This window comes from Simochromis diagramma, unplaced genomic scaffold (assembly GCF_900408965.1).
Source record: "Simochromis diagramma unplaced genomic scaffold, fSimDia1.1 OVJJ01000603.1, whole genome shotgun sequence".
NCBI lineage: Eukaryota > Metazoa > Chordata > Actinopteri > Cichliformes > Cichlidae > Simochromis > Simochromis diagramma.
Window position 1 is genome coordinate 11,652,439 of NW_024387414.1, and position 15,745 is coordinate 11,668,183.

Here is a 15,745-nt window from a genome sequence, read left to right on the forward strand (position 1 = left end):
AACCACATTTGTATTGCAGCCACTCAAGGCTGCTGTTTCTTATTCAAACTGTTATTCTCCCTCTCAAGTGATTATTGCTAAATAATTAAAAGACACAGTTCACCCAAAAAAATTACATTTCTTTTCTGGCCTGTTATTCTGTTTATTCGTCTACATTATTTTAGTGTGAAATGCACAATTTTGTTAATGCCTGCGTTCTAAGGCACACTGCGGTTTGTATTATTTACTGTAGGAACATAAAGAGACACAGAGGACATTTAGATTCAGGGAATGTCTGAGAGACAGAATCCTGGCAGCAGAGATGTTTGGTAGTGTGTGTGACAGGGAAACTGTTTCTTAATGCACCTCACCCCTCTGCATGTTGATGAGTCTAACACCCAGAGGAACCAGGAAGTCTTTTTGTCAGAACTCTCAGATTTGGTTTCAAAGCATGTAAACATCTTAAATTAAACTGATGATTTTTTTTTACATTGAGTTTATCTAAGTTGCTTTTCATACTGTTATTTAAAAAAAAAAATTTCAGTTCAGCATAAAAACAACAAACTCCGATTCCCTTTGCAAACAACAGTATGAACCCTATGAGTTTTCAGCTTTTAAACACACTCTGCTCTCACGTTTGCACACACCCACACAGTGGAATATGTTTACAGTATGATTAAACATACTCGTCTCAAAAAAGGTTGTTTGTCATACCTTGTAATATATAGGCAGCCAGCAAAGCTGCATCTGATGTCTTGCACAGGAGGCGGCCGTGGTAGAGATCCCTCTTAACCTGCAGGAAGACAAGATATCTGTGGAGTGGAACACAGAGAAACTAATTTGGGTCATTACTCATAGGACGTCTAGATGTTTACAATTTAAAATTAAAGTGCCTTTTGAGGCTGCGTATATAGTATATGGGAAGTCACTGTTAGAAGATGAAATTCTGAGAGTACCAAATAAGAGCTGAGGCTGACTTCTATAAAGTGTTTAGAGTGAAAGACATGATGACAGATTATGACACGAGTGTTTTAAGGCGACTTGAGATTGTATGTCTGTGTTTACTACGAATAAGCAACCTTGTAGCGCCTTTTTGTAGCCCATTTTTTAATTCACTTATAACACAATTTATGAGAAAAATGAGTCATCATCTTATGTCCAGGCTTCTAAAATGGACTGGTCATGCATTTAAGAAGGTGAAAATTTATTCTAATTTCACACAGAGCATGAGCATCCATCCATCCATCCATCCATCCATCCATCCATCCTCTGCTGCTTCAGCCTTTCCCAGCTTCTCTACATGTTCATGAAGAGCCTGAAGAGGGTGTGAGACAGAGCACACCCTGGACAGGTCTGGACCAGTCTGTCGCTGGAGTTTCGAGCTTATACATAATCATTTTGGGAATTGAGATTGATTTAAAATATGATTGCAGTTTCATGGACAAACCCTCTGAGTACAACTTCATCTTCTGGTCTCTTCTACAACATCCAAAAATTCCTGTCTGTCATTTTGCTCACCCTAAATTCATTTCATACGGCTGTGATTCTGCTTCTCTCCAAGCAGCAAAGCAATAAATAGCATAGAAGTATTAAGCATTGCTGGGAAAAAGTGTGGTTATTGAGCATTTTACATTACTGAGGTTATTACTTGTTGTCTTCAATGTGTGCAAGTTTCATCCAAGGTTCATTTTTATGTAATTTCTACTGCCTTTGCCACCTCATCGCTCACAGAATCTTGCATGGTACCCAAGTTTCTTTTACAATACACAAAAGCAGGATTGCTGTGAAATAACTGGTATTATTTAGATATATTTTTGCTTATCCGCTATGCATTCATTTGTCTGTAAAAGCCTCTAGTCGGAACAGATGGATGAGGATGGAGGGGCTCTGCCTTGCCGGCGCGCTGGTCTATCAAAATGAGCTGGATTGTGAATAAGAGATTTCATTGCGTGGCAACCAGTCGAGGGATGTGATTTACAGGGATCTGTGCACTTGGAAGCTCTCCGGCTCACTCCTCACAGCAGTTTGTTCAGCTGTCACAGATGCTGCACGCCAGTACAGTAGTGGCACAGAGCTTCATGACACCACGGCTTGCACAAAAGGAAACACTCAAATCCTCTCTGCACACAGGCCACTGTGCTGAACTCGGAGTACTCTTACAAATTGAAAAGCGTGGGTTTCTGCCCCTTCATAGCCACTTGCCCATTTTAATACTGGACTTTAGATAATTTATAGGGTCATTTTGGCTCATTAATAAAGAGGCCAAGTTGAAACCCGTTTTCAACGTTCCCATTAAAATTGCTATTATACTTTCCAGTTTTTTTTTCCTTAAGCGAATAACAATTTACTGAAAAGGATTCCTTATTTAAAATCAAATAGGATTTCCTAATAATCTCGTTTAAGTTGCAGTGGTATTATTCATTCTTCCATTTTGTAAAAGTCAGCTACAGAAGCATAAAAAGGCATTATCTGATTGGATTTTATGAGATAAGTAAGGGCAGAAGAAAAAGATGTCTTCCCCACCCCTTTTTGGTTCAATAAAAGTCTCTCTTTGCTGTGGAGACTTTTATTATTTTATATCTGCCATTTAAGTTTGATCTGTGTCAGCATTTCTTAGATTGTTGAGTGTAAGAAGCAAAAAGGTAGACATCTATACACATTTCCTGCTTTGAGTTGTGTTAAAAAGGAATATTCCACGCACATATGATGATGATGATGATGATGATGATGATAATAATAATAATAATAATAATAATAATGTAAGCTAACTTGAAGCACAACAAATTTTCTAATGCCCTGAGCTCCAAATAAAAAGAGGCTGACACTGCAGTTTTTTTCATTGTGTGTCTGTAATTTGTTTTTTCTCTCTTTTCTATGAGCGTCATGATTGGCAGTCCCATTTCAGTGTAATGGCAGACGTCTTGACCCTATTCTGAAATTGCAAGTGACAGATCCCCGTGACCTGATAGAAGGAAATTTGCAAGTGAAAATGAGTCGCTCAGTTTTCTTGGTATGCATTAAAACCCCCTTTTTTCTTGCACATCTGGTTTTTATTTTAATTTTTTACGTTTGTTAACTATTTATTTTTTCTAGTTTTCCCAGTAGTCAATACAAATGGCTGCAGACAGTGTGACATTAGCACACTTGCTGGTTGTAATAAAGGCATTTAAGTCATGTAGAAATGCAAAACATGACTGTGAAGAGATGTGAGCTCTGCCACCATCAGCCTCAGAGCTCAGTTAGTGGCAGGCAGTTGTAAAAACTGACACCTTACAGTCAAATATCATTTGTTGATGGCATGTTTTATTACTGTGTGCACCTCTGCAATGTGTCATTTTGTTTGTATTCGCTCGATTACTGTGCAAAAGGTTCAGCTGTGATCTACAGATGAAAATTAGCTCTAAGCAAATTCAGGTATAAGACATACAATTATCATATTTTAAACTTCAAAAGGTCTCCCATAGAAGACGAACATGATATAAGTTAACCCCACCTTTTCCCATGTGGAGCCCACTGAGCCATCTTAATGTCTTACCTGGTGATTTCCTCTTTCAGGGCAGCGGGGTCAGGTGGGTAAAACTTGACACGCAAACACATGGTGAATGGAGGCTGGGCTACAAACAGGAAATATATTTCTTTCAGGGGTTTTACTCTAATCAACTCTGGACATCTTGGAAAAGGAATAAACCAAAAACAGTATCAACAAACTCATCAGGGATCTCAAACTAAATACTTACATTTCATTTGTTTGGCAATTGACTTTGTAAACTCCAACCAGTGCTGTAGGGAAGAGAAAGAGAAGTAAAGACCTGCACTTTGAACACTGATTCGATATCTGCCAAACTGTCAGTCTGGGGTCTGATTACTCAGCAGCTGAGCATGATGACTTAAAATCTATAGCTGGAAGGCACAGTAGAATTACTCCCATCGCCTCGCCTTCTGTTTGTTTAGACTCCCTCCAACACAGTCACCATGCAGAGAAAAGAAAGACATTTAGAAGATAATCAGGACAGTGCTGCTTTTCTGTTTATTTTGAGCACCAACCATCAAGATTCATTAGTGGTTTTAATCAGTGAGATAATTACAATTTGACAATGGGGCACGGAAGTCAACACAGGGTAGCCAAAGATGCTATAAAGAAAGGGCGATTGGCTGAGGCAAGGTCGGTTAGTTTTCTGGGGCAATTTTTTTAAAGATTTTTGTTCTCTACAAGCTCTGCCTCCTTGAGATATCAACCTGGTAAATAATGCATGTGTAAAACGCAATGCTGAATAGCCCTCAAGGTATCCTATCTTTTCATTGTGTTGAGCTAGAGTTGAAAGATTTACACAAAGATCCAGCAGAAAGTCTTATCATGTCTGACTAGCAAATGCAGTCATACATGATGGGAATGGTGATGTGAAATGCTGTACAACAAAGCATCGTTATTCCAGGTTTATTTCTGAATCATCCACTATCTCAGAGCCTATTGGATTGCACATTCTTAGCATTAAATAGCATATGTTTCGCTTATGACTTTGTGTATTTAGAGGCTGTAAAGTAACCGCCATCCAAAAATGGGTGGTTGTTGGATTACTGGTGGAGGCTGAAAAACGTAAAAATATCACCACTGAAGTAAAATACTGAAGTGACCTTTGAGAGTGTAAAAAGAACAAAGCTTTTTAGACCTTTTAAAGAATTTGTAATCTTATTTACAGTTAAAGGTTGAATAATTAAGGAGTCCTCAGTTCAAGCTCTGCAAATCTACCTATCACTGTATCATTTTTTCCTTTAATTCACATTCACTTCAGTCAAAGAGGTTGGCTTTTTGCCAGCTTTTATTATTAATCTGTAGATCTACCCATCTGTTCAGAATCCTTAAATAGACCCAAATGCTTTCTTATCCTTGCATCAGCTTCCCATTATTTTCTTCAGCGCTTTTAAGATTTACATTTGAATATGGCTATCCTTTAAATCCAGCGTAGCGAATGAATCTCAATGCTGTATAACCTTTTTGAGGCATAAAATGGATTTTTGAGGACAAGGACCCAGTTAACGTGTGCTCACAAATGATCTAAAAGGTGAACAAAACTTCAAATAATGTAAGAAACTTAACAAGAGATAATTATTGCTGGGAAATGTAAATATTAAAAGGTTGGGTTTTATTGACAGAGGGAAATTTTTTTAACTTGTTTTGTTTTATTTTTCTATTTGGTGGGTTTGTTATGAACAGGGGTGCATATAAGTGGTCCGCAGATTCGCATGCGCTGTCAAAATAAAAAACGCGCACCAGATAAGAAGTTGCAACGCGCGTTTGCGTACATACGATTTTCACGGCACACTCTGCACCACATCTCTGTGCGTTCATCGTTTGTTTGAAGCCAGCTCACCTCCTGCAAACACTTTTCCAAGAATACGCGCTTCTTTTGCGGTTCGGGCTCCTTCTGACATTTCTTTGAAGGCGGAGGAACATCAAAGCAACTGCTTAAAAGAGCTTGCTTCTTCGACATCTTTAAGAGTTCTAAACAAATGTCTGTCCTCCTCCAGAAAATCTTCTGTACACAAACGCGCGTTGCAACTTCTTATCTGGTGCGCGTCTTTTATTTTGACAGCGCATGCGCACCTGCCGACCACTTATGTGCACCCCTGGTTGTGAAGAAGATTCATACTTACTCTCTGCTTGTCTGGGTCAACATATCTGATGCCAAAGTAGTCTTTCTCCAGCAGGTTAAGATGGTGGCAGATGAGGTCAAACAAGTACTGTCCTTTGGCGTCCCGCTGAAAGAGACATGACATGAGATAGTATGAGAAGATTCAACCAATGTGCCCATTACTGAGGGATATTAAAGTCAGAAGGGTAGGGGAAAGACATGACTGAACAGTCTCCATCCTCCCTCACAGTAGTTGCATACTGGGACACAGTTAATGAACCCCAAGCAGATCAATGTTGTTTACTGTGCACACAAACACTTGGAATCAAAATCTAGACTCCACATTACAGACAGAGCAGCAAACAGCATCATGCATTATAAAATGAAGAGGACATTTAAAGACATAATAATAGTGCCACATCGAGCTGATTTATTTCTGTCTCATCAGGAAGTCCATCTTTTTTTTTCTTTTCTTTTTGAGCCTCTGAAAAGTCAAAACGGCCACCAGAAAATGTTTTAATATTTTACTACCCTCAAGGGAGATATATGAAGGCTATCAAATATTCATATGGAGGCAGCAGCCATCTGTGAACGCTCTGAAACATTACTGCAGCAGAAAAAGTCCCGAAAAAGCAGCAAGACAGTGAGTAGGCTCACTGCAGACTGGAAAGAAGATATAGGCCTTGTCATGCAATGCAGCCAAAAAATCTAAATTTATGACTATTTTTTTAGATTTCTTTTTGTTTCTGTGGGCCTGTACTTGACCAAAAGAGTGAAGATGGACTGGAAAGGGGGAGAGATAGACGGGGAGATGAAGTGAAGCAAAGGGCCAGAGGATGAATCAAAGTCAGGTCACTGCATGGAGAAATAAGTCTTAAGTGAATGGTAGACACGCTGAGCCAGGTGTGATATGGGGGAGCCCCAGGATACTGTAACACACACACACACATATATATACATATACATACATACATATACATACATACACATACATATACACACACATATACATATATATATATACATACATATATATATACATATATATATATATATATATATATATATATATATATATATATATACATATATACATATATATATATACATATATACATACATATATACATACATATATATATATACATATATATACATACATATATATACATATATATACATACATATACATACATATATATATATATATGTATATGTGTATATGTATATGTATATATATATATATGTATATGTGTATATGTGTATATATGTATGTATATGTGTATATGTATATATATATATATATATATATATATATGAACCTCCCCCACCCTCATTCAGATCTGGCGTTTGGAATTATTTTGGTTTTCATGTGACATATGACCGCGTCATGGACTAAAGTAAAACAGTATGTTGGATGTGCCATGCAATGCTCAATTACATGGGTGGGAACTAGTGTGTTAGCGCAGTTAGCTCGTTAACGTGTTGGCCGTCTAGCCCCACGCAGGGGTAGCTCCTTAACGGAGAGTTGCCGTGTTGTGGCGTTAACATCATTTCAACGAGATTAACGCTGACAGCACTAGTGGGAACACAACGAATATGACTGCACATTTACTCTGACATCATCCTATTCCAAGTCAAGTGGAAGCAGACAAAAACAACAAGCATGCATGCTACAAACTTTACCCGAGTCATTTAGACAGCCGTTAGCACATGATTCTCCTTATGGGGACCTGATATGTTTAATATTGTGGCGAGCTCAGACAAGGAGGAGACGGAGGTATCGTTTGGTCTTGCTTCCCGTGAGCTAGCCAGGGAGCACAGCCGTTTATTGACATCTGCAGAAGAACACTGCCGCTAGCTAACTGCTCAGAGCAGCAACCGCACAGCAACAACAACACACAGAGCGCCCTCTGACCCCAGAAGGACACACCGTCGCAGCGAGAAGGCGTCACCCGTCACTATGGCAACATAAACAAAACATAACTGTACAAACAGAACCCCGAACAGCCCTGACCCGCTACATAGCCCCCACCTAAGGGGTCAGTCGTCCCGACGACCCCATTACCCCACACAAAGTCCTGCAAATGTCCAGGTGCCTTCTTTTGGCGCACCGGCCGGTCACGACCGGCGGGGGAAAAGTCACTCGGGTCAGAACATGGGGTGCCACCATCATCCCACTTCTGACACCAATGTGGCGAGCTCAGACAACGAGGAGACAGAGGTGTTGTTTGGTCTTGCTTCCCGTGAGCTAGCCAGGGAGCACAGCCGTTTATTGACATCTGCAGAAGAACACTGCCGCTAGCTAACTGCTCAGCGCGGCAACAGCACAGCAACAACAACAACACACAGGGCGCCCTCTGACCCCGGAAGGACACACCGTCGCAGCGAGAGGGCGTCACCCGTCACTATGGCAACATAAACAAAACATAACTGTACAAACAGAACCCCGAACAGCCCTGACCCGCTACAATATGCTGCTGAGAATATAGCTCAGAAGAAGCGTATAGTATAGCTTTTATTTTGGAAAGAGCCATTTCTCTGTAATAAACTCTCTTTTCCAAAGATGAGTGATTCCTCAATCAGATACAGGTGTTACCGCGGCAGATCCGCGGCCCCGAACCGTAGTAAGGAAACCTCTGGCAGTTACTTAAAGGTTCCATAACTGACTCGTAGCCGATGTACAGGTCAACTCCGCTAGCAAAAAGATCGAAGGAGGCGTAGGAAACTGCTTCACCGAACTTTATTTCTTCTCTAAGGCATGAACACCGCGTACAGTGGGCTGAAACAGTTTACTCACACAGAGCATCGCCGACACAACTCTGGCTGTCGAGGGAGTTATTATATTCCTTTTATTTATTTTCTTTCCGTCTCTTCTGTAGCTAACCGTTACTTTTTCCCCTTCTCCGCTCTCTCTCTTCACACACACACACCAGGCAGTCCCGCTACACACACCCCGAATACATTTCCCATCAGGCTTCATCCTTAAAGGGCCATGCCTGTAACACAGGGCTTGCAAAATCGCTAGCCCGACATCCTGGGGCTAGCGATTTTTCCAGTCGGGCTACCAAAATCTATCTCTGCCCTGCCCGTCGGGCTATTGTAGGAAGGAAAAATATATGTCAATGCTTTTGCATTCTTTCGGAAATGTAGCTGGGTAATTATGTCATTGGCATCTGTGAGCCACTGTCAATATGTGACATATTGAAATCGCGTTTGAATTTGCGCTTGTTTTTTGCTTTCACTTTGCAAATGTCCAGATGCCTTCTTTCGGCGCACCGGCTGGTCACGACCGGCTGGGAAAAGTCACTCGGGTCAGAACATGGGGTGCCACCATCATCCCACTTCTGACACCAATGTGGCGAGCTCAGACAACGAGGAGACAGAGGTGTCGTTTGGTCTTGCTTCCCGTGAGCTAGCCAGGGAGCACAGCCGTTTATTGACATCTGCAGAAGAACACTGCCGCTAGCTAACTGCTCAGAGCAGCAACCGCACAGCAACAACACACAGAGCGCCCTCTGACCCCAGAAGGACACACCGTCGCAGCGAGAAGGCGTCACCCGTCACTATGGCAACATAAACAAAACATAACTGTACAAACAGAACCCTGAACAGCCCTGACCCGCTACAATATGCTGCTGAGAATATAGCCCAGAAGAAGCGTATAGTATAGATTTTATTTTGGAAAGAGCCATTTCTCTGTAATAAACTCTCTTTTCCAAAAAAAAAAAAAAAAAAAAAAAAAAAAAAAAAAAAAATATATATATATATATATATATATATATATATATATATATATATATATATTAGTTCTGCTGAGCCAAATAAGAGAGGTCAGGGTGAAGAAGTGACAGCCAAAGAAAAGCTTACCACAAAACGGAAAAGTTATGACAAATCAGACTATAAGGCAAAAAGAAAGTGCAGCTTTATGGTTTCATGGACAAAAGAATTTCTGTGGCTGCAATATGACGAGCTATATAACCGGGGCTGGACATAAGTGGTCCGCAGGTGCGCATTCGCTGTCAAAAAAAAAAAAACGTGCACAAGATAAGAAGTTGCAACGCGTGTTTGCATACATAAGATTTTCTGGGGGAGGACAGACATTTGTTTAAAACTCTTAAAGATGTCGAAGAAGCTCCTTTAAGCAATTACTTTGGTGTTCCTCTACCTCCAAAGAAATGTCAGAAGGAGTCCGAACCACAAAAGAAGCGCGTATTCTCGGAAAAGTGGTTGCAGGAGGTGAGCTGGCTTCAAACAAATGATGAACGCACAGAGATGTGGTGCGGAATGTGCCGTGAAAATCCCACTCTAGCGGACAAAAACAGTGTTTTTTATATGGACGCAAACGCGCGCTGCAACTTCTTATCTGGTGCGCCTCTTTTATTTTGACAGCGAATGCGCACATGCGGACCACTTATGTGCACCCGTGTAAATAACATAATGTTCTGCCGGGTGTGTTGTTGGTTTTCTCTCGATTTCTGAGTCGACAAGCGCCTTTGTTACTGGGACCAGTCATTTTAAGAAAGGCCCCCATTAGAACCCATGAGAAATGCAAGAAATGCATTATTGCTCAGTCTGCAATATCTTTCCCAGAACAAACACCAATTGCAAATAACATACTAAAAGTAACCTGAAAAATCTGTTTAGAACAGCGTACGATGTTGCAAAGAGTGAACTACCACTGGCAAAATTTAGCAGTCTTTGCAAACTTCAAAAAGCAAATGGCCTAGATCTTGGTTCCACTTGTCTCTTACCCGTGACTTCAGCGGAAATTTCAAATTCAGGATCTGACACAGACTGATTCATGTCCTACACAGTTCTTACAAGTTCATAGAAATTTCTGTTCAATTAGAACCAAGTATTTGAGTTGATGATTGTAATTTTTATACAATGTTGTAATTTGTTTTTCAACAATTTTTTGATTAATGTTTTGTTTCCTTTACAATATTATACTTTAATGTATAATATTGTAAAGGAAACAAAACAGGAAACAAAACATCAATCAAAAAATTGCTCTCTTTTTTATTCGGGCTACTTACATTTATTTTGGGCTACCAAAAACTGAAGAGTCCCTGCCCGAAGGGCTACCAGGGATTTTGAAATTTTGAGAGCCCTGAGATATATTTATTTATTTAATTACTTTTGTTTCAGCAACATTAAATTTAAAAACTGTACTTTTGAGTTAAAATATATATTTATAATTTTAATAAATGACAAATTAAAAAGGCATGAACATTTTTTTTGTATCGAAAAAATATCAAACCGTGACACCAAAGTATCGAACCGAACCGTGAATTTTGTGTATTGTTGCACCCCTAAAATAAATAAATATATATATATAACTATATAGATATATAGATATATATATATATATATATATATATATATATCAGATGTGACAGTTAACGTTATTCACTTTTGGAACTAGCAGTTTAACTCAGAGTAAATATGGCTTTACAAAAAGCTGCATGTACCCAATGTGACTCATTGAAAATCTATTTTAGTGAAGTCTTTATTTAGATTTAACTACATCATTAAGACGCATAGCTCCCACTGAATGCAAAATGAACCGTGAGAAGTAATTTGGTGTGTTATAACAGTGCCAACAAAAATCATCTGTGATGGACAACACTGCAATATTTCACCCCTCTTGGGCTTGTAGTATAGACCAAAAGTGATGTTGAGAAAGAAAAGGGAACAGTTACCTTAACTGATTTAAAAAGGGGTTTTCGTGACATACACATGCATTTCACATACACTTCTCCTATGTTGAATGAATGGACTTCAGTCAGCTAGGAGCAATAGGTGTGGTCATGCACTGAAAAATGCAAATGAATTGTGAACATTTATTAGACCACCACCCAGTGTAAGGTTTATATCAGAGCTGCTCTAAACTAACAGTGTTAGTAATTATCAAAATATTTTTTTATGTTGCTGTAATGGTTACATCAGTATGCACAATCAATGTGATATTTTTAATGCTAAAATTATTGTTATTATCCATTCATATTTAAATTTTCTGTTTTAAAAAAGCAGAACAAATAGTAAAGCAGTAAATCGGAGTTTTTTAAAACACCAAAATTGCAGTAATTTACTTGCATTTCAAAGAGGTAAATTAATTTAGTGGTTGAACGTTATGCTTGATTAATTTTTGACTTCTCAGTGAAGTTTGCTGTGCTGGTTGAAATCTGGTTATAAAAGCATGAATTTAGTTTGTTACAGTTTGCCTAAAAATATGTTAAATAAATATATATATTTTTTTACTATTTTTTTTACTATACAGGTGGTCCAATAGCACTGTAAATGGAAATTAAGTATATGTGGCAAAAAAAGAGTTTGTATAATTCTAACAAGCTTGAAAGTCAACATTTAGTCTGACCACCTTTATTCTTCAACACAGCCTGAACTTTCTTAGGCAAGCTGTAATTTCTTCAAGTAGTCTACAGGACGTCTCGAAGGACATTCAAAGCTCTTCTTTGGCTATTGCTGCCTTTTGTTTCATTCTATGTCAAGATGATCCCACAGTGATTCAATGATGTTGAAATTCAAGCTCTTAGGACGCCAGTCTATGACTGATAATGTTCCATTGTGTATTTTTATATTCAGGTATTAGGGGTGGGAATCAAGAACCAGTACTTTTAGACACCCGGCTCCCAGCAGTTCAATTCCTTGGAATTGTTAGCCTGCTTGCCTTTCAATTCCACTCACAGCTCCGGCACAAGTACTACAATCAGCTGACTTCAGTGTGTGTGCTGGAGGAGAAAAATAGTGGTGACATCTACAACGTGGATATGAACATTATTTTTATTTTTATTGCACAAAAGGGTGAGAGCACAATGGTAAAGTGCAAACTGCATCCAGAACAGACACAACTGCATTATACTTCCAACACAACTTTGGCTCTTTGCAAGTACTAGCATATACAGCATGCTAAACCTAAGCTAGCCCAGAACCCAGACTGTGTTAAAACTGAGTGAATGCAGACCCACGCCCAGCAACCAGACCCTGAACTTCAACAGGTAACAATGTTTCCATGTTTCTTTATACTGGTTTTTATCTTCGCTTTGTATTCATACTTAAATAGTAGGAGAAAGATTATATATGTGTCTTCATTAGAATAGGGATTTGTGTTGGTGTGTGGGACTGTAGCATATGTAGACAACGTGTTTCATGTAACAACAGATGTAATGAGTAGTGTAACAAATTAATTTCTCCTGCAAGTAGTTAAGTAATGTTCTGCATTACTTTTAGGAAAGTGTTCTGTGTAATATATGTAATACATTACTTTTTTAGTAATTACCCCAACAGGCAAAATACCTCCAACATGCACAAACATTTGACCAAACAGCATGCAATTAATTTGCACAAATGTAATGTCTTTGATATGCTGCTTAGCGATGGTAGTGACTCTCAAAGTGTAGCCAATAAGAACCCAATGAGAATCGATGAGTGATATCGATAATGGGATCGGAATTTCTAAATTCTTATCAATTCCCTTCTCTACCAGTGATGCTTTTATTGCATTGGCAGTGTATTTGGGAACACTGATATCCTTAAAAATCGAACTCTTTGCCATTGAAACACTTTCCAGTTAACAGTAGGATCAAAGTCTGATGGTACTTTTCTGCATTTATAATTTAATCAATTTTGACAACGCTGACAAGAAATGCAGGCTTTGACAGAGTCTCCACCGTGTTTTCTGTTTGCAGACACTCACTGTTATACCTCTCCCTTGATATCCTCGCTATATAATAATGGAGATTTATTGCAGTATGTCTTAAAATGTCTCCTTTGAGGGGTATCACCATGGATTGGATGTACAGCAAGGGAATTTTTTTGCCCCTTGTACACTGTACTGTACATGTAGGATATATTTTGTCTTTGTTGTAAAGGACATTATAAAATATCTGACTCTGCCCTTCAGAAGACACAGTGTTCACATAAGTGACACGAAACTGCAGAGTCAGAGAAAGTCATAGGCAGATATGTGAGAACGGGAGAAAGAGAAGGGAAAGGCAAAACCAAACAGAAAGTGAGATCAAATTAAGAGAGAGGACAAGAACGCAGGGAGACGACGGAGAACAAAGAAGGCCAGATGACTCTGATTAATATGTCTCTATCCAACACCACAATCAATAGGGGATAGGAGAATAACTGCACTGAAGGACTGGTTCATGTGTGAACCACAATCTATGCTCAGGCCTGCTGAGACATATCATGCTGGACAATGTGTGAATCTATGATGAATCCTGTCCACACTTTCATATCACTCAGTATCAGATCAGATTTTTGAACAATTTTATTATTTTATTTACTCTGTTTCGTGTGGTGTTCTACTTTAACAAATTTGCCTTGGTTTCTGTCTGAACATAAAGCCTTGCTGACAACATCATTCTCTTCTTTGTGCCAGTGAAGCTACATCACATGCTGAATGCTAAATGACCAGTGTGGCCTGTTCTCTCCTTATTTCATGACAAATTAAGCAGATAAAGAAATCTAGAGATGATTCTAAGGGTTGAGCATACATTCGGTAGATGTTCACTAGAACTCTCAATATGAGGTCCAAAGAGATGTTGATACAAGGTACGGAGGCTATTATGGCCTTTAGGTCTGTTATTTTAAGCTTTTTACTTATGTTTTTCAGGTTTAGTCCTTAGTTGAGGATTTTTGTTAGGATTATTATTTTTAGTTATTGTTTAATTGAAACCTAGCTTCTATTAGCTTTTTGCATGCATTACCAGATTGCTTGTGTTTTGGTTCATTTTTTTCTAGTTTCCCTGAATGTTAAATGACTGTGCGTATGTGTGTCTGGCGTCTGTATTTGTTAGTTTCTTCCTATCTAGTATTGTTACTTGTCTCTGGTGTCTTATGTTTAGCTTTACTTCCTCATGTATCATTGTCTTTAATTGTTATTGTCTGAGTCTTGTTACCCTGTTGTGTCCACTTCTTCTAATTACTCTGTGTTTAAATAGGACTGTTCCAACAGTCTCTGTCTCAGCAAATTCCCTTGTTCCCTTGTATGGCTGTTGTAGAGGTTTGTTTGTTTTTGCGTGTGTGTGCACATGTGCACTTTTCCTCTCATGGTGTTATTTAAATCATCTTAATTAAACAGCTTATTTTTGTTACATCTTATATTCCTCCAAAGTCTGAATTTGTGGCTCCTTAGCGTGCTAATCACGATAGAGCTATTATCAGCTATCATTAGGTCATTGGGAATGGACATATCAGTAATCTAGTATGTTCTTAAAAAGAGAGCATGCACTGACCGCCCAGCAACACTAAAAATCTTTAAAGTCCACAGTAGACATCTAAATTGGATGATTAAAAAATTGTTTCATTGGTTAACAAAAATAACTTCGTAATATTTAGCCAAGTCAAGAATATCTTCGTAGATGTATCATTGTTAAAGTTTACAGCCAAGTCTTTATGAATGTGAATACAGAGGGTTTATGACAAGGTGCAAACCACTGGTTACAGTCATGAACCGGAAAACATCTAACAAAACCGCCACAGGTTCTTTGTACAAATGAAACCAAGATTAACTTGTATTAACATGATAGGAAGAGGAAGGACGGAGAAGAAGGAACCAGCTCTTCACAGTGGAAATGTATAATGGTGCAAAGCACACTGTAAAAGCAACCCGAGACTTTTTCAAGGCAAACAAATGGGATGTTCTTCAACGGGCAAGTCAGTCCCTTGATTTCAACAAAAGGAAAGCATGCTATTCAGTTACTGAAGACAAAACTGAAGGCAGATAACCACAAACAAGGGACAACTGAAGGTAGCTGCAGAGCACTTCAAAGAAGAAAACAACATTTGGTGTTCATGGATAGTAGATAGCCAGTCAACGACTGCAAAGGATTTTCATCAAGTATTAAAAACATTCCTTACATGTAAACATATGCTAGTTTATTTGAAAATGGGTGATTATGCATAAGAATTATTGCGATTCCTAAACACTTAATGCAATACTTTTGTAAAGCCCTTGAATTAAAGCTGAAATTCTGAACTTCAATCACATCTTGATTGTCTGATTTAAAATCCACTGTGGCGAAGGCAAAATTACAACTAATTTGTCAGTTAATTCAGAACAGTCTTTACGAAATGAATCTATAATGAAAAATCTGCCGCAAGAA

General features: G+C 38.7%; 1 protein-coding gene across 2 annotated transcripts in view; it reads right to left on the bottom strand.

The window, feature by feature from the left end:
* The window catches only part of LOC120720979 (FERM domain-containing protein 5-like), an 80,037-nt gene that overhangs the window by 13,220 nt on the left and 51,072 nt on the right, over positions 1–15,745 (bottom strand). For both annotated transcript variants that reach the window (XR_005693099.1, XM_040010916.1), the window contains exons 2-5: positions 5,632–5,736; positions 3,717–3,759; positions 3,515–3,593; positions 694–791 (exon numbers count right to left, since the gene is read on the bottom strand). Coding sequence is in view for 1 of the 2 variants with exons in the window: in XM_040010916.1 (XP_039866850.1) it covers positions 694–791; positions 3,515–3,593; positions 3,717–3,759; positions 5,632–5,736 (325 nt within the window). In the remaining variant the exon portion in view is untranslated. The remainder of the gene's footprint in view (positions 1–693; positions 792–3,514; positions 3,594–3,716; positions 3,760–5,631; positions 5,737–15,745) is intronic.